This window comes from Anopheles coluzzii, chromosome 2 (genome assembly GCF_943734685.1).
Source record: "Anopheles coluzzii chromosome 2, AcolN3, whole genome shotgun sequence".
Taxonomy (NCBI): domain Eukaryota; kingdom Metazoa; phylum Arthropoda; class Insecta; order Diptera; family Culicidae; genus Anopheles; species Anopheles coluzzii.
This window is the reverse complement of record NC_064670.1, coordinates 82757270-82777171: the sequence shown is the minus strand read 5'-3', so window position 1 is coordinate 82777171 and position 19902 is coordinate 82757270. Positions and strand designations below refer to the sequence as shown.

The following is a 19902-nucleotide window of genomic DNA, read 5'->3' as shown; positions in this document are numbered from 1 at the left end:
CCAGCCAGCATCCAGCGATGTGGCGGAGGCCGCCCTTGTCAAAATTGGGGAAGGAGGACGACGAGATTGATGTTGATCGGTGATGCTTCCTGACAAGCGTGCTCTGCTCTTCCCGCATTCCCCTAAGAAGAACTACGGTACTTTTCTATCTCTCTCTTTCTCTCCTTCGCTTTGCACTCCCACAGAACAAGGGTGCAAATGTTTGATGTTTAAACTCGCTGGTCCCTTCGCTTTTTGCGAGACTGCGTTTGTGCGTTGAAGAGCGAACGTGGCTAAAAGAAAAGAACTCATCTTGAGTTTTGGTTTTGATTGGGGTTTCTCCCTATTGCAAGTTGACATAAACTCAGCACGATTATAGTAATAAAACTGGTATCACGCCCTTGTAGCAGCAGGGAGAATCGATTAAACTGAGCAACACCAAAAATGGAATCACAACAAAAGTTTGCATAGTCAAAGAGTTATACCTCTTGTTGGACACAAACTGTTCCAAATGTTATTATATTAATTGGAAGGATTTTATGTGTAATAAAAACATGATTAAATCTGAACAAAGTATCGCATCATGCAAATTGCCGAGTAAATACTAGATTTTTGTTTATTATGAATATATTATTTTACTGCATTACAGAGTTATTTCCAGTTTCAAAAAGTGACTCTGCTTGTGGTATCAAATAGTTATCTTATTCAAATTTAGAGTTTCTAATAAGTGTATAAAATTTCGATCCATCCCAATTAGTGACTTTATGGGATGTGTAAAATATGGTTTATTGCTTCCTACATTACATCAAATACTTATCATTCCTGCAGCGAATCCTTTAAAAGCAAGTGCTCGTTGTGTCCTGCCTGATCTTTTTTTACGCAGTGTAACATTTTTACAAGTCTGAACAAGATGAAGTGCAACGGATGAAGATGAGAAAAGTCCCTCAGCATCCTGCTAATTTATCGCAGCACGCGATTGCGCATTAGTGACGAAATCTTTAATGAATGAGCCATAAATTAAGGATGACCCGTTTCCACCGCTCTGTCGTTAACCTGGACACCGTAAGAGGGACCTAGCTCCTTAACATTTGAGCTGTACGATACTTTTTTGCTTAATGGGGTCGGATTTGTTTTATCCCTGCCGCGCGCAGCCCAGAAGGTACTTGGAAGCATTTTAAACTTACTTTTTTATTGGAACTTTAACTGCTCATTACGCCAACCCACCGCCGGCCCCCGGTACGTACAAATAAAACGCGCCAAACAAAAGCAATGACACCCGGTCTCACCGATAGCAATAAACACCCGGCGCTGATTAAATGTAGCAGCTCTATTGCGAGCTGCCACAATCCGTCAACTTGAGCACAACGGTGTACAGCGTCAGATGTCGGATGTGTTTCGGTAGAACGGTTTTGTTCGCGAAGACACATTAAGTCAAAGACTGGGTGGCCATGCTCCGGAGGGCATCGTGATAGCATTCCCTCACACGACCAATACCCCAACCGTCGCCGTTGCCAATGAACAGATGCTGTGCCCGAGAAAAGCGGCCCCGGCACAAAAGTGCGCCTGCAGAAGGCGACAAAATTGAAATCGCGTTGATGTCCTTGCGCCAGTGCCACCTACACCGCGGTCGCCTTGCAATGGTTCCATTTTCGGTTCGGCGTTCTCGCACCCGCCACACCGTCACTAGCAAAACAAAAATAAATGAAAAAAACGACAAACGTCACACGAACAGAGTGATATACTTGTTCAGCTTCTTCCCGGGGAACAGGCTCCCATTCTCCCTGCCCCGCTTATCTGGCGAAGCATCCGTGTTTATCGCTACACAAGACAGAATGACTTTGCAAAGCTCAAGAATGGGACGAATCATAAATTAGCACGAGCGCTACAGGGGTGCCATGGAGTGTGCCAGACACAGGGTGCGCAGCGGTTGTAGGATTCACTTTTATTAGGTTTTATGCGACTTCTGGATCCACCCCGAACAACTCCCCCCGGACGTGGCTTCAGACATCGCCACCACCAGTGGTACGGGTACGGGTGTTAAGTATGTTTGGCCGGCGGAAGGATGGAGCACATATTGCGAGGATTACTGCCAGGATAAAGGGACATATTAATCATCCGGATATCGATACTCGTTTGTTGCGAGATTTGCTCTGCTTCTCGACGTTCACGTCCATCAAATGTTGATGTGCTGGCATTTTGACCCATTTGTTTACGGTTGTATTTTAGTCGTACTTTTATTGGCTTCGCGTGATCTGGATTTGTCAGATGGTGTCTGGTCTGGCTCTTGTACAGACGGGATGGTCGCATACATTTTCGCGATTTCTGCGAATACAACAGGTTTTGGGGCAAGGAAGTAGTCAAAGAGATCGATTACGTTTTAGCACACGTGGGAGAGTGCTTGGGAATTTGTTTTATTTTCATTTCATCGATTCAATATGTTGGAATGCAATTGATTTTAAAGCGTTTCTTATATTAAAATTCACACTTGTCAATCGAAGTGAGAATACTGTCCGTAATTAAATGACAAATCTAGTTGGTTTAAGTAATCCAACTACTCATTGTTTAAAAAATATAATTCCAGATGTCCGATACGGTATTTCGATGGAATTAAATTATAGATATTAAATACAAAAAATCAGCATCTCACTATTTTTGTAGCTCTAATCTTGTACGATTGTTTACACCTGTTTATAAGGACTTATAGATGAGAAGAAAAGATAAGATTCTATTGTTCATCTCTGCCCCATTACTCCTACAGATTTGCAGATTTTCGGCTCTAATAACAATGATTATTAACAGCTTTGTTTGTAAAATAATAGAAACATACAATGTAATTAACATAATAACTTTTTGATAATTACTGTTATAACTAAAGGTAGGTTCAATTTCATTTTCCAATATGTGTTTTGTGAGAGTATGTAATGAATAGAACCGATAAACTCATTGCTATCGGCATACTCCAGCTTTTACCCGGCTCGGAACTAGATAATTTTTAGCACTAGATATGCAGTCGCAGATCATGAGCAAAGCAGGTCCTAAGCGGTAAGTTGATAAGTTGACAGGGACTTTTGACGTAGCACATATTTTTAACAAAATAAATAAATGTGCGATTCATTTTCACCTATTTTTACGTCATCCCTACGAAAGTATGAATTTGTTAGTAAGACTGTTAGTGTTATCACCATCAATACAGCTACAGACTGGGCCAATTTATTCTCGCTACGTTACCAACAAATTCAGAACAGACGTTCACCATTCGTACTATCTAACCGCATGGTCAAACGCATTGTTAATAATTAGGTAAAAATAAAAAATAAAGTGTAATAAAGGACAGTCGGTTGGGTAAGCCCGCTATATAATTTTTTTATGAGAAATATAGTGTCAGGCTGAGGCACCATATTTTTGCGAGTATTTAAAAGTTTAAAAAAAAGTGTTAGTTACTTTTAGTTATACTAATTCTGCAAAAAATCCTACGCTATTTCCTATACTATTTCCTACGCTGCATATGTACTGCTGGGTATTATTTGGTGACCAGCAGAATCAGTTACTTGGTCGGACCTGAATATTTTACCCACACCTGTACAGAATTTGGAACAGGTCAAGGTATAGCTTCAGAAAGGGAATAACATCGGGAGCTATTTCAGGACCGGTATGAGCTCAGTATCACTTTCAAGACCGGTATGGGGTCAGTATCGGTTCCAGGACTAGTATGAGTTTAGGAACAGTTCCAGGACTGTTACAGGTTAATGAGCGATTTAAGGGTTGTTATAAACTCAGTATCAACTCTTGGGGCGGTATGGGTTTAGTATCTCTTTAAGGATTTTAATGGGTTCGGCTTTGTTTAAGTTAATTGGGTTTAGAAGCCAACAATTTCAGAGTACACTTCTGAATACAGAGGACCATTGGCATAACCTGGCATAATAAGTTTGATTTCCAAAATCATTGTAAATGATTTAATCAACAGTTTATACAATAGCTCAATTTCGAGCGCACTGCTTTTAGACGAATTATCAATTGTGTCATCCTCGTCATTATATTCTACAAACATTGCATTGCAATTGAAAAGTTTCCACCCGTGTAAAAACAAACTCCTACATCTGACTTTGGTCATTTTCTTACCTAAAAAACCTGCTCTCCTCTTCTTACCTGCTAAAATACGGTTGAATACCGTCTAGTATTGTACAGCGTATGAAACTGTTTGAAAGACAAGATGTTCGTTTAGTTCGGGACCTCAGTTGAGCTCGGGGCCCCTTAGTTTGCTCTATTGATGATGTGGAGAAATGAATGGCCTGTGATGAAATGAATAAAATTGCTTACTCAATGGTTATCGAGTGTTCAGAAACTCAGACATAAAATAAATATCATTTTTTAAATATCATATTGCATACCTTCAGGCGGTGAGAAGAAACGTACTAGAGCAGCGGTCGGCAAACTTTTGAAGTAAAGGGCCAGATTTAGCGAATGATAGAAAGCCGTGGGCCAGAAAAATGAAGTTTTTGTGCGCTTAAATTATTAGATTTAACAATTTAAGAAACAAAATAATTGGTTAATGATGTTAAGCAATGTGATTGGTGAAATTGTTGTTTTCTGTAATTATATCATCTGACATCTAGCATCCTCCAAGACGCAAAAAATATTGAAGATATTATGGGTATGATACAAAAGCTTTATAGGCTGAATTTATCAAGAAAAACGTGCCTTTAGTAACTATTGAAATGCTTTACGAACAAGTAATGTCATGGCAGATAAATTGTTAACTGAATCCTTACGAAAAAGCACTTTGAAAATCGTTGTACTCGTAAATAGCAACCGTGTGGGATCGTCGTACTCGTAAAAACAACAGAGTTTAAAATCGTCGAATTGGTTTTCAAATGCGATCGAAAATAGTTCTGAAATAGCTAAAAATGAAACCAACAAATTTGTGTGAAATTAAGAAGAGCTAATGCATGGAGCTATTTCACTATATTTAAAACTTTGTATTGCTAAGTCTCAAAGCCACATTCAAAACATTGAATAAATTTACTGCAACCAGACATTAGTGTATCTTCTCTATACTACATTTCGTAGGAACAATGTTTATATTACATACGTGGATATTGACCACGATTTCGAAATACTGATCGGTCTGTCATTTCATATTACTTTAATTAAAATTGAAAGAGTACGATACTACAAAATATCACACTAATAGATCTTTAGTAGTTCTTTACGAATAGTTTATTCCCATCTTTCAAAATCACTGAAATTCGTTCGCGGGCTGGATTGAATGTTGCATTTGGACCGCGGGCCGAACTTTGGCGACCGCTGTACTAGAGGGAATATCCAGCAAAGCAAGCTCCTATGTGCACATTTCAGTTAAATAACTTGCCTGAAACAGATTTACTACATTCTTCTATCCTTCTACATCATTTTAAAAGTTCGTGTAGAGCAAAAACTTCCATATCCATCTCACCAATACGACAACAGAAACAATTTGTTTAATTTAAAACAAATAGTGCCTATTACTACTACTATTTACCAGCTATCTAATTTTCCTTTTTCAACCACCTCCCCATCCCTAACTTTGTTTTACAATAAAATAACACTACCTGTGCATATTTGCATGCAAAGGCTTCCTTTATCTTTATTGGAAATCGGCACTAACTGCTGAGCAAACAGTTTTTTTGCCGCACTCTCTTCCGTTTATTTCTCACGAGCAAACGTGCCAGACAAACGCAAATTCAATTTCCGTCATACCACAGATTTATTTGCTGAAACAACATTGGCGGAAAAAATTAAGCGCAAAGTATTTACTCAAAATATCATTCGCCTCCCACACGATCCGCTGAAATCGGTTGTCGTTTTTCTATGCCGGAATTTCCCCGTTGTACTGCCCAATCGTTTCCACGTTCAATTGTTTAATCGACGAAAAACCGAAGAAAAGGAACAGCGCGCCGGTTGGTAGTACCGACATGCTCGACGAGGTGGAAAGCTTTTCTATCTCGTGAGTAGCACTCGTTTTGGGGGACCGTTCTATTTCCCTAGGCACTGATACCGGGATACCGGCACGAATTCATCGGACAGAGTATGGAACAAGACCTCGAAGGTGTACAAAAAAGCGATTGTGTTAACCGTCCACCACGTTTTCCGCTGTTTTTTCCTCCTTTTTTGCTGCCTGCTCAAACAACTGAAGATGTGAAGATATATTGAGCAAGGAAAGTGAAGGGATCAAAATATAAGCTTATGCAGCAATTTTTCCGATATTTCGCGAATGGCACGTTCGTCATGATAAAAGCGGTCCTTCTATTGTGCTGTTTCTTCTGCGTCTCGCGCAATGTGATCCCCATGGCCGGACGGCAACTATAATAGGAACCTGAGCACATTGGAACAAAGGTGAAATAATCGTGCAGGACAGATATCCTTATTGAACTATTCTGTCGTTTGGCATTGGTTCAATAGTGCACCTAAACCGCGCCGAACGCACGGGTTGCAGAGAAAGCAATTTCGTCGTCATACTCGTTGGGTAAACTTACCCGCTTTATAGCGCCAAAACCAAAAAAGGGATTTTTTGTTATTGTTGTTGGTTAAGTTTACTTCACTTATTGCTGTCTACGAATTACCAGCCGTAGAAAATCATCATCTAGATTACATTTCACGCTGATACGGTTCTGATTGTTAAACAATTGATAGCGTCCATCGGCTTCCTCCCAAATGCTTTCGCTATTCGGGTTTGAATTGATAGACGAGCTTGAAACTTCAATTCATCAGATGAACTGGACCGCAACGAGAGCGACCACGTGGTGCAAAAATAATCATTACACCGATCTGATTGAGCATGCCCATTAAACAAAGTTTAAGTACCGAACAAAAGCGTCGTGAAGAACCAAACGGCACATTCAATCGACAATGCATAAGCAGTCGTCAAGATTTCGTTTGAGGAACACAAATCCAGCATTTTCTTTTTGGCACAAGTGGCCCGAAAAGAATTTATGAAGTAAAATCAGTCTAGGTTGTTTATTGAAAATTATCATTATAATTGGTCAAATGTATTGCAATGCTATAAGTACTTGTAACGATGTCTCAAAAAATCAAATAAGAACAGCACAAATATTTTCTTGAAAAATAAATATGCTACAAAAGTTTTCTTACTTGCTGTGCCAATTCCATTTCTATTTTCAAGCCAGCTCCACATGTTCTACCTTGAGTGGCTTCTCTTTAGTATTTGGACGGGTTTGGACGTTTTTAGCAGTTTTAAAAAAAAACTATTCATTTTCATCCTATCATTCTCGTTACTTAAGCCAAATTCTTGGTACAGTAAATATAAATTCTCCCTCCAGCATATAATACAAGCCGGCTCGAACCTTTCAACGAGCAAGCGAAAACGCATCCATCAAGCACACGCCATTGGGCTGTAGTGGTGCAAGGTGGCAATGCGCATACACACTGCACATACACACGCACACATAGAACGCCCAGACGTATTCCGATTGCCTGCCGGCGCTAGTGTGCGTGATATCGTGCCTGTCACAGTGATTCGCGTTGTCCCGTTTGCCGTACGTAGTTGCGAGTGTGTTTTCCCTCAGAACCGCTCGCTAGTTTTGTATTATCTTTGTTTTGAGCTACACACGCTTCCCCACACTTCTCTCATTAATCCCGAAAATAGTAGTTTTTTCAACACCATTCACAACGCGGCACACTGGCAAATTAAGGCCGACCCACCATCCTTCAGCGCTTTCCGGTAAGCAGATCGGTGCATTTTTCGGCATTTTTTCAAGTTTTCGGTGTCTCGCTACCTGCGGCGCGCGTGGTGTGACGACGGTCTGTGTGGTGGTCGATTTTCTCTGATTCGTTTCGATTTTTCGCCACCGTACACGGTTGCTTCTGCTGTACCCGCGACACAGACGGCTTCTACCGGGTCGGCTGGTGGCATCCGGTAAGAAAAGTGATTTGTAATCGGGTGCTGCTGGACCTACGAAACGCAATCATATTAATATCGAAGAAAGTGTGACACATTCGTGGGGTGCAAGTGTTTTTGGACTGAACATTCGATCGCTTGTTTCGTGACCGCGGGAGGAAAGTGCGTGTATGTGTGTGTATATTGATCTGGAAGTTTTTCCCATGCCTGCTACGCCGTGGTTCGATGCTGCGTCGCGAACATATCAAGGCGGATTTTATCCCGTCAAGCCTGCGGTGGTGCGTCCGGTCGTGAAGAAAGCAGGACACGAGAGGGGGACAGCGGTACTGAAAGATTATCTTTGGAACTGCCTGTGTGACAGAAAACCGGTGCGTGCGCTTAGCCTGCAGCTCAATTGACCCCCCCTGAAGATGTTGGTGGAAAATGGCTAACAAGCCAGCAGAAAGAAAAGTGCAAAGTTGCCACCCCAGAACTCATTACGACCAAAGGCAGATTCATTGCGCTTCTAAAATTCGGCACATGCACCACCACCAAACCCCGTGCGGCCATTTCTTGGGTGAAATATTTCGTGCGCGCTTGTGTGTGGTGGAAACCGCAAAAAGAATCGTTCTCGCTCACTCTCGCGCACGCGGCCCAAGCGTGGATTTCGTTCTCTTGCTCACTTTCACATTCCCGCAAACGCGCGCACACACACACACACACACACACACACACACACACACACACACACACACACACAGGCATGGCAGTCAGCGTTGACTTTGCATGAAGTAGTACTGGCCCCCGGGTTCTCGAGACGCAAAGAATCGCGTTTCGGCTTCTTTCCTACTACGTGTTTTCGTGCTGCGGGATTGTGCTGTGTTCGATTCCCTTTCGCGTCAGTAAAAAAACGCTGAATCGTTGAATGATGAACTGTACGACGGGTGGAGTGGGGGTAGTCAGGGTGGAGCGAGGGGACACTGGTGACTGACGGTGGCGGTCGTAGCAGTGCGCTCTGGTGATGTAGTTTACGGGGTGATAAATGTTTTGTTTCCATTGCGGCCGCGTTCCTTCGCTCTATGGTGTTGCCCGCAAAGCAAAGCGTTTGACGTTTCCATGGTGTGTTTGCAAGTGTATGCGCTCGCGCGTGCTTGTGTTCGTGTGTGTGTGTGCGGTATGCACGCGGATAGTGCGATCGATTGGATTTTCCACCCTCTTTCGCCGGTGTGGTGTGTAAACGGTTGCAAGAACAAAAAAAAAATAGGAGGAAAAACTCCCATCTCCACGTAGCAGCAGTGTCCTTCCCTGTGCATTGGAAAGGACGCGGCCTCTCGCGCACCGCATTCGTTTCTTCTGGTAAGTGCATCATCTCCCAACGCCTCATTCTTTCATTTCCTGGCATGTCATTTTCTTCTTGTCTCGATAAACAGACGCAAAAGTCCCTGCATAGCAACACAATCACCGCTCGCGTGCTGCTGGGCGTCCATTCATTCTAGGGAGCGTGATTTTGCACACCAGCCACACCAGAGGCTTCGGTGGCTAAAAGTGAGCACTTTCGATAGTGAAAAAGAAGCAAAACAACACATCGGGCTGTTCGGGGAGGGAAAGCAGAGAAAACGGGATGGGGAAATCAATCACAGAGAGCCACAACACACGGCGGTACGCTTACAATCACCCCTTTTCGTGTCAATCTCCTCCGCCCCAAGCGGATGTGACGTGTGCTGGTACTCTGGTGCTGCTGCTGCTGCGATTCAAACAGAGCAGAGCAGCGACCGTATGTGTTTGTATGCACAGCAGCGCGCACTACACAGCGGCCGCTCTACACACACAAACATATTCGGAACGAAATCAGTTCTTGCGGTCCTTTTGCTCCGTTCATTCGCAGTTTCCTTCTTTCTTCGCGTCAGTACAGGCATCTTACGTATTCGATGCTTCAATGAAAGGGGTACCTCACCCTTGAGAAGAGGGCACACGGCGGCGACGACGACGACGGTGATGATGATGATGATGATGCACGACGACGTAAGAATCGCTCGAACCGGCAGCATCATCCGTCCCCCCGAAAAGAGAGCGTACACACTAGTGTGACAGTTTGCTTCAGCATCGCGCGCACTCTCTCGCCCGGTGTGATGGTTTCTGCTGCCACAATTGGGATGGTTTAACTGCTCCCGATTATACTACCCCGGCACTACCATCCCAAACCGGGATTGGCACTACCGAACAGAGCACCGCTCACTGTAAAATGTCGCCTCACGGCGGCTGCGGGCTGATACTGACCGGAAGGAATGTGACCGGTTTGGGAAAGTCGCGCTCTCCCAGCGTGTCCACAACGCCCTGGTGCACGTCGGTTTGGTTCGTTCTTTTGTGTCTTTCCTTCACTGCACTATAATGTGTATTACACTTTATCTCGCTTGTGCGCGCGCTCGCTGCGGTCACATTGGGCAGTCCGATGCTTTCCCTTCGCACACGGTGCCAAAAGCATGCCCATGTGCATGCATAACATGGCAGCACGGGGAGAAGGGATGGGTTTCTGTGCTATGTTATCGTCCAACCGTTATCGAGCCTAGTGCACTAAACCCCTCATCGTGCGGTGTTTGTTGGCCGTTGCTTCCAAATTGCTGCAAACATTTAAATATTCTTCTTCTTGTAGGGCGGAAATTGGCCGACAATGCGACACACGTGTACGGTGGACTTCTGGCAGGTGAAGGGAAATCAATCGTGCAATGCATCTGGTCTTTATTTAGTTACGGCTGGAGCCCATTCTAGCCACCGAATCTTCAAACAAAGTGTATTTTTGAGGTCCTTGCGTGCACATTTTGGCTAAGCTTCACGAATTTGGGTGTGTACTGGTGTACGACTCCGAGCGCAAAAGTGTGCCAATGAGACATTTATAGTCGATAATTTTCTCCATTTCCCCCCTCTGGCCGGTAGGGCAAAAATAATATCGGGGAGCAATCGATACACACACACGCGCGCCAAGGTACGGGGTCGGAAACAGGTTGCAACCAGGCACAAACGATGGCGCGACAGACACATTTCTTTGTGACAACACAAAACGCGTTTGCTTGTTGTGTGGTGGTGGAAAACACCATTCAGTGTGTGTATTGATTTTAGAAGCCTCATTCGGAAGCCTTCAGCGGTGCTATGTATTGCGCTCCCTTCGCACCAATGTGGAGCGGAGGAAGAGGCGCCCGTATCCGCCCCTTGTAGGGCTTCCCTTAGCGCGACAAACGGAGAGGCTTCCTTGCGGCGGATGAGCGAGGAGAGGAGGGTTGCTTTTCTCCAGCCATACCATATCCGGCTCATAATGCCATAAGCTGCTGTGCAGAGATGCACCTCTACATGATGATGATGGTGACGGGTGGGGAGCCTCCGTCCAGTGTGGTATGAGAGGGAGAGGGAGAGAGAGAGCGGCTTGGTCATCGATCGGAAAAACGGGACGACGTGTCTGTGTGACCAAATCCAGAAGCCTGTAACGGGCGAAACCAGCTAACCGGACACCGACCGGGAGGAGGAGGTAGTACGGCACAGCAGCAGAGATATTTATGTCGGTGTGTGGTGTTGTTGCAGTACTGCGAACGTAAGGCGATAAGAGGATTTATTCCCAACGCTTTTTTTTGTTTTGTTTTTGTTACTTGCAACAGTCGATGGGCCACTGGTCGACTCGTATATTCAGTTGCCTTCATTTGCTGCTGCTGGTTCTGCTACTGATGGTGGTGGTGGTGGTGCTGTGTACTGGCCATTGTCATCACAATCTTGGACCGGGCAGCGTGTGATGGATGCCGTTGTCTCGCGTTGAGGCTTGATCCACTTTTACGAAAGAAATCTTTCGCGTCCGATATCAGCAGAAGACACACCACCGAACCGAGCCTACCTCCCCTGGGGGTCGGTTTTCTTCATTACAATCGTCACATTTCTTCTGCGCCAACTGTAGGGCAGCATGGTGGAGTGCAGCGATGCACATGTGCATGTGTGCTTGCTTTTATGCATTGCCTTTGTTTCTTCCGTCGATTGGGACTGCCTTTTCTTACAAGCAATTTAAAAAACAACTACTAAAATAACAACTAAGCGATACGCCACTTGGGATCGGGAGAGAAGTCTCGTGCTTATCGCGCCACGCATGACGGATGTCCACTTTTCCGATTTGACCGCAGCGAGTTGTGTATAAGCCTCTGTGGCTGTGGTGGGGAGTAATTGATTAAAAAATGAACAATTCTTTTTATTTATGAGTATATCGCCTTTAAATGTATTAAATTCATTCAACAAGGAAAATCAAAAGTATAGCAGTATACAATGCTGACCGTTTACTTGTATGTGCAATTTGAATATTTTGACACTCTTTTTTTTATACACGGTCGTAGATAAGGTTAGCGACCTGCCGCCCTGTTTACAAAAGCCATTATCATGTCCACCACCAGTTGCTGCTGCCGTCTGCTTGTTATCAACAAAATGTGATCGATAAGTTCCCGAACATGTAAAACCAAACCGATGACATATGTTCTCCCTAACTGCGTCAACTGCGTAGGAAGTAGTGTGTATCGTGACGGACGGGGTGATGTTGCTGCCGGTTTACTCCCAGCTGTTTACAGCAATAGGAACGTTGTTATCTATTTTTTCCCCTGGTGTTGTAAAATACTATGCAACAACAGTATGTTGGCGTTACTTTCATACTATTACTGACCTCATCCATTTCGATTTGGTTGAGTTTTTAGTTATTTATGTTATATTTGAAATAACAATGAAGGTGTTATTTTTTCTGTATTTTTCGAATGTGGCCAAAATACAGTAGGTTTTGACAGCTGCGATGAAAGTTTAGTTAGCCACGACGGTAGGGTGCCATTGCTGATTTATTTGCAGGTAATTTCACCCCACACAACTCACCACATAAATAAAAATTGGGAGATTCATTGATCCTTTTTTCCTCGAAAATAGCCAATTTACCATTCTGTTTGTCATTTTTTAAAGTTTAAGTTATTATTAACTGGGATACATTTCGGGTAGAGAGCATTAAATTAGAATAAACTAAATTAAATTATTTATTTTAGAAAAGATTTTCGATAACTTCAAGTTCTTCCACCACGCGTTTCACACTTTTGACTGAAATTTCTTTATATTTCAAATGAAATGAAATGAAATGAAATGAAATGAAATATTTAAAATTATCTAAATCACACTTATTTTTTTTTTCGTAAATAGAAGTGTTCAACAAAGCATTCAGTTTTGCCGAGCCTTTTTCGTTATTTTTTGCTGTATCGAATTCTTCGCCCGCTGCAAGAGTTCGATGGAGATCGAGATTGCAATAAAGCTTCTTCTCGTTATTTCCCTACTACCGCCAAGAGGGGTGGATCCATCCAATGATCATGCATTTGTGTTTTGTTTTGCTTTCTACTTCCTTTTACGACGATCATCGTTGTTTTGGAGGGAGTAATCATCATTTTGAGCCCTTCTCTCTGCTGCCACCAATCATTAATATTTAGATGGATGCAGTTTTTATCCTGTAATGGTTAGGTTTACATACATCTCGAATTGATACTTTAATCAAAATAACCTGGCAGTAAAATGGTTGCTGTATACAACTAAATCGTGTAATTTATTGTCTTTTGTTGGTAAAGTGAAAAATATTAGGAAGAGACGCAGTTTATTGAAAAGAGCCTGCTTAAGAACCTATATCAATAGCCCAACCCCCATTTTTTGTGCTTCTGCGTTGGTAGCTTCGGCAATGTATGATCATTTGTCGCAATCATGTTCTTTTCGTCTCTCACGCCAAATATGTTCCCTTGTGCCTGCCTTTTTTTGCATTGTTTTTGTCCCCGTTGCCTTCTCTCGAATAACTTATTTCGCGTGTTTGCTTTTGCGGTCGTGATGCTGTGTATCGCCTCTCCTCGACTGTACCACCCATCATGGATGGGATATTCGATTCTCCCAGTTTTGTTTTTTTGCGCGATTCTTTGGTTCGGTTTAGTTCATGTAACGGTATTAACTTGATACCGGCTCAGCCACAAAAGCCGCTACACTTGCTGCGTTTCCGTTTCTCCGTGTGATCTGTGCGTGTATTAGTGTTGTTGTGAGTATGTGTGCGTTTTTTTTTTTTGCTGTAGCATAAAACGCACATTCCACCGTAATACCATGTGTGTTTGCTATGGGTCCAGGCGATCGACCAGCCAGCAGCAATGCCAAACGCAAAACGGTTGGTTGGTTCTCAGCTCTATCTCACATAACTTAACAGATCCCTACCTATGCTGTCCGCTGCACTGCCCAGGTTTGCAGTGGGATAAAAAAGAAGCTTCAAATTGTGGCCCAGGACAGGCTGCGCTTGCACACCACCACTATTCCAACCAGCTCATTCTCCCCAAGCGCGTTTTATTGCTCCATAGCTATGGAAGGCACTTGGCGACATATGTGCGTTTCGTTGTCTGATGAACGCGAACGCGAAATAGCAGCAAGTAGCAGCAGCGGCAGCAGCAAGCAGTATTGGATTTAGAAACAAGTAGAGAAAAGCAGGCTAAATTCTATTCGAACAACAAGCTGTGTGATGCTCATAGCGAACATTTATGGGCGCTTGTGGTTGCGTTATACTTTTATTGCAAATATTTGCTCACAAATGATGTAGATAGTGGTGTTGTTCCCCTGTAACGTTTGCGTTCGAACAGCACCCACCGTTGGTTATGTATAAGGTAACTAAAATCCAACACAATTTATTTAATCCCGCACAGCAATTGCTGCTTCTTCTCGTTATGCAAGACAGAGCGGTTATGCTGAGCTTTTGGTGTTATACTTTATGTTAATGCGACTCTTCTACAATGCTGTGCCGTAACGCTCAATGTACAAAATTACGGTAAGAGTTTACGGTTCAACATTGCTACATTGATGAAATCCTTTTGATTGGGATCCATCGGTAACCGCCGATCTGAATTTGAAGCACATCAAAGCAGTGGCAGTGAAATGGGCTTTGCCATTTAAGCTTGTATACAAAATCTTCCGGGATTCTTCCTACACCATGTTCAGCATCACGTGGCCGGTCCTTCCGGGAAGAGCACGTGAAAAACTTTTAAAAAGTATGTTGAATGATTACACATCACTGTTCAGATATCGAATGATGAAACTAAGCCCATCCCTGAAGCTGATGTTTTGTTCGACAGTTCTTCACGACAACACATCTAGATTGCGATTCGATTCTCGCCAGACTGATCAAATACAATCGATTCAAAAGTACACATTCTGCTCTTTCAACTAATAATCCCTTTAGATAAAGAGGATTTGTTTGTGTTCATCATAGTTTTGCACCCATATCATGTAGCGTATAAAATTTCCAGAAACATTTGCCGTGAAAAAAGCGTTTGCTCTCCACTCGGCTGGGAGGGGAGGGGTAGTATTTACTGAACGAATTTTATGATCTCATCGATTGTTATCTGTCCGCCAAATCGATTGCACGTTTCCTCTTCCTGTTTACCCAATCCGGAGCGTATTAATTCTCCGTACGTACTTTCGCCGTTGCAGCGAGGTCCAGGCAATACTGTTTGTTTCCCCGCTTACAGCAATTTAGTGCAATAGGTTCCTGCCGTGCCAATGTTTGCTTGAAGTTGATTGATGTTTTAATGTGTTGTAGATTAGATACTAATCCAAAATTTATCCTGTTCCTTCCTATTTTGACACGTACTTTTCTTTCCGTTTTCTTCCAGACGAATTAACCCTCGATCCATCCCAAACAAGACCATCAACGGTTTGTGGCCGCCATCCTGAATATCAGCCCCCCCGGTGTTGTTGGTGGTAGTGTGGTGGTAGTGGAAGTGCTTAGACCCTGCTTAAGACCGTCAAAAACCACCCGTTAGATATACCTGCTTACCAAAAACACACAAAAAATGAACAAGCAACGAAACAGTGCACACACATACACAAACTTAAACAAAGCGTATTTGTTACTGTGCAATTAACCACCTGAAAGTGAAACCATCTCAAGAAACACTAGCGAGAAACAGTGTGTAAAGGGAATACACAACTTTACCCACTGTCAAACTCCTTCCCGTCGTATAGGCTAGGGAGAAATCGACTGGCAAAAAAAACAGAGCCACTAAGAAACATCACGCTGCAAAGGTTCTCAAAAGCCTACGGGCAGCAGAGAGACTTACCAGTTACGACGCGAAAGTAGAATGTGATAGCTTCGTGGTAAAATGTGGGCAGGATGGATAAGAATTTAATATTCATCTCGTATCGCCGCATAATTGAATCTTTATCCATTTAGTTTTGCCCGACATGTGCCGTTGCTGTGTGTGTTTTTTTTTCACTTTACCCAACAACCTTGCTAAATTTCTTCTTCTTGCGTAATGACATGTGTTGTACACACGATGATACCCTCCATTTGGTTCGCTACCCACCGAAGGCAACATGCGCTTGTGCTCTTCCTTTTTAAATCACGCATCACCCACACATTATATCCTCACCGAACCCGCATAAGAACAACCGTCTTAACGACACGGCAGCTTAACGAAAACTTTTCCTTCCGGACAAACTGTTTGCCATTAAACCCAATTTTGATGCAATTTATCAATCCCGTCTCCCTCTTATTTCTACTTTAACTTCGGTTTATTGGCGGTTTTACCTAAGCGTAGTGTGGTACTACTACGTACTGGAAGGATGTTTTGCTTAGTGTAAATGGATTTTACGACTAAGAAGTATGCGCGCTCGGTGGACTTATTTTCGCTTACGGAAACGTAGAGTATTTTCTTCACGGTGCGTACAACTAGATATTATTAGGAAGGAATCTTAAAATTTAACGTATAACATTAATGTAAAATAACATTTATCCCTTCATTCAACATTCCTATGACTGCTGAGAGTTTTTCTTTAAATTATTCTTTCGTTTAAACAATTTAAGGTGTGCTACCGCGAGCTGCTGGCGCCTTGTAAGATGTTAATATTATTGATAAAGTTCAAGTCGATCGCCATTTTCCCCCCTAGCGGGATAATTGAATCTGATGTAGGTGATGATTTTAGAGCGCAATTTTCCGCATCATCAGATTTTCCCCTACATTTTGAGCGAGATGAGGGCAAATGTCACTGACCGTGTAATGGTGGCATTAATGGGTCTGGAGTTTTCCAAAGATGGAAAAAATCACCTAGATTTGAGTTTTTTTTTTCCTCACTAGCAGAATGACTGCTTCTATAAGCCCATTTCAACGTATTTCAAGCAAAAGGCGAATGAATGTCAAGAAAGTAACAACAACATCGGAAGAAAAAAGTGACTTGAAACTTTTTAACCCATCCTTTTGATTTGATAGACAAGAAGAAACGAGAATCTCGTCTAAATCGGGAAAGCCACCACTCTTTTCTTCTGTTTAGGCACAAGCTAAAGCCATCAGTGTCTCCAGACCTTTTTTTCAGATGGATTGGAGTGGAAAACCATGGAGCCGAGATTTACTTTTAATTTATTTAATCTATCTTGGGCGATGACAACGTTGCGCCAACCTCCCCAAAAGACTTACGAACTCTTCCGGAATGTTTTAAAGGACATTTTGCTTTTTGTGCGTCACTTTGTCAAGCCGTTCGAGTTACGCACGAAACACGTTGCGTATGGATGGGGTGTGTGTGTGTGTGCTTTGGGCGTGATGTTAAAATGCAGGACCTGATTCAAGATGATGTTGCCTGTCGGTTGTGTAACAAGAAGTGTGCCAAGCTTTGAGAAAGAAGTCGCTTTTGCCTATTTTCTGGAGGATGTTTTTAATTAATCAACTTTGGTCCCCCCTTTTTGGTGCTTTTTATCGTTGTTGGGTTTTTTTTTGTTACCGTAAGGCTGTTCATAATAATTTTCCTCGTTTGATGTGTAACTAAAGCAGAAAATTGACTGCACCATTACCAGTGTTCATACCACCCAAAGGAGAAACGATTTAAGGATGTTTGTTGCGCAATGAGCAGGATAGAATAAGCGGTGTCGTTGCACGGCCTTGTTATGTAATACAACCAATCTTTATTACACTCTCGTGGTGCATTTTTACGCGCATCGCCACTTAATATTCGCATCTGTTCAGTTCTCCAGCGTACCAGATTCCCTTTTCGCATCAGAACAACGGCATACAACGGCGTATAAAACGGATCCTGTAATTCCCACTACCTAGTGACTGCGCTCAACCCATAACCCAGTGAGAACGCTTTATTATATCCAGTGTACCCGTGTGCTTAAAATCAGTCAAAATAACCACCTTCGAGGCAAGCATCATTGAATCCTTCAACGAAATGGAGGACGCAAAAATGGTCAAGATCGGGGACATCAACCTGTCCGACGATCCGGCAGTCACCCTCACCATTCGGCTCATCATGCAGGGAAAGGTAGGTTCTTTCAACTGTTTGTTTAACGACTTCACTGACATGGGTGTGGTATTTTCGGGGCATATTGACTGAAAATAAATTACTTTAAATAGCTATAAACTTCAAGCTTGCAGGACTAGTGATGGGTAAAGTTGGCAAAAATCCGGAGTCGACTCCAATCCGACTCCGTTAATTTCGGGAAGGTAGGTCCGCCCATCCGGAGACGTCCAGAGTCGTCCAGAGTCGCCCGGAGTTGTTCGGATTCAGAGTCGTATCGGAGTATCCCGGAGTCGCCCGGAGTTGCCCGGAGTCGCCCGCAGTCGTCTGGAGTCGTTCATGGTCGGCCGGAGTCGGTCGTTAAAATAAAGACCTGTACGAGAAGGGGACGCGCTAAGGGAAAGACGAAAAAAAAAATACAACGAAATAAAATGCCTGATTACAAGCACAATGCACCGAACGGCTCCAGTTGACTCATACCAACGCTGATTCTTGTGGACTCCGACTCTGGACGACTTTGAATGACTCCGACTCCGGACGACTTCGGACGACTCCGGATTTCTCCGAGAGGCTCTGGACGACTCCGGACGACTACGACTCTGGACGACTACGACTCTGGACGACTACGACTCTGGACGACTCCGACGATGCAATGCGCTAAACATGGAATAGCTAGTTTAATTGTACCATGGTTTGCTTGGATATCGTTAAATGGCCGGATATGTATTGCCATACTGGTATATGCAAAAAAAAAATGATTGAGAAAAGTCATCCTTTGTAGATTACATACACCTTCTCCATGGAACGTGCTGGAAGGAAGCAACAAGGATAAGATCGGTAAAGAGAGGAGACGCATGGCACCGAAATCCTTAAGCGCGCGTGGCTGAGTATGCACGCCGCGCGCGTTCTTTTCATTTAGCAGCTGTGGAGATTTTGCCATGTAGGCAGAAAGAAGACTCTTTAATTATACAACACTTGAAGCAATGGTTTGGCAAAGGGATGGAGGCTGCATGGTGTACGCAACCGACCCAACACCGAGGGAAATCGCCTCGTTTCGCGTGTCTTCTGTACACGTTGTTCTTGTCGTCGCACTCTTGTCATTTCCCTGCCATGAGTCGCGGCAGTAACTCCAGTTGCTGGAAAGTGTTCTTCACGATTTCCGTACCACTCAGGGCGAGAGTGTGGAAAAGGAGGACAGAAAATGCCTGTCTCGTGGTCGTCTCTCATGATGGATATGTTTTATACATAGTCTGCAATAATAACGGACGACGCCGGGGTATGGTGCGAGATGCAGCAGCGATTCTCGAATCCGCCATGCTGTTTCTGGTCATACACCGTATATATACGAGTGTGTGAGTGTATTTGTAAGCAGTAGGAGGAGGAGGAGAAGGGGGGTCTGAGGCCCTTAGTTCTGTGGGCGCTGCTCCTATCATCAGGTTCATCATTTTCATGATCACCGTAGAGCGTTCACCACCATCAAAAGGATTCTTTTCCGGGCCTTTTTTTTTGCTACTTTTCCTGTAGTCCCAATCCCCCTCTCACCGGGGGTGACTTTGGAACGTGTGTAGGGGAACTATAAAAAGCAAGGACGATATCCAACGAAACATCAGGTTCGGGAGCCTGGGAGCTGAGGGCACTACACACAAAGGAGCAATAGAAATAGGACAGAGTGCAGAGCGTCAGAGCAACCTAGGAACTAGAGAGAAAGAGAGAGTGAGATGTCTGCTTCCCACACTTTCAAATCCACTCGCTCA

General features: G+C 43.5%; 1 protein-coding gene across 14 annotated transcripts in view; it reads left to right on the top strand.

Moving 5' to 3' along the window:
- LOC120952239 (poly(rC)-binding protein 3) overlaps positions 1 to 19902 on the top strand; it is a 118832-nt gene that overhangs the window by 49180 nt on the left and 49750 nt on the right. For 5 of the 14 annotated variants that reach the window (XM_040371465.2, XM_040371466.2, XM_040371467.2 and 2 more), the window contains exons 1-2: positions 7474 to 7696; positions 17875 to 18172. In XM_040371465.2, the coding sequence (XP_040227399.1) occupies positions 18080 to 18172 (93 nt within the window). In that variant the 5' untranslated portion in view covers positions 7474 to 7696; positions 17875 to 18079. The other 9 variants (XM_049607667.1, XM_049607665.1, XM_049607666.1 and 6 more) reach the window with 9 other exon arrangements.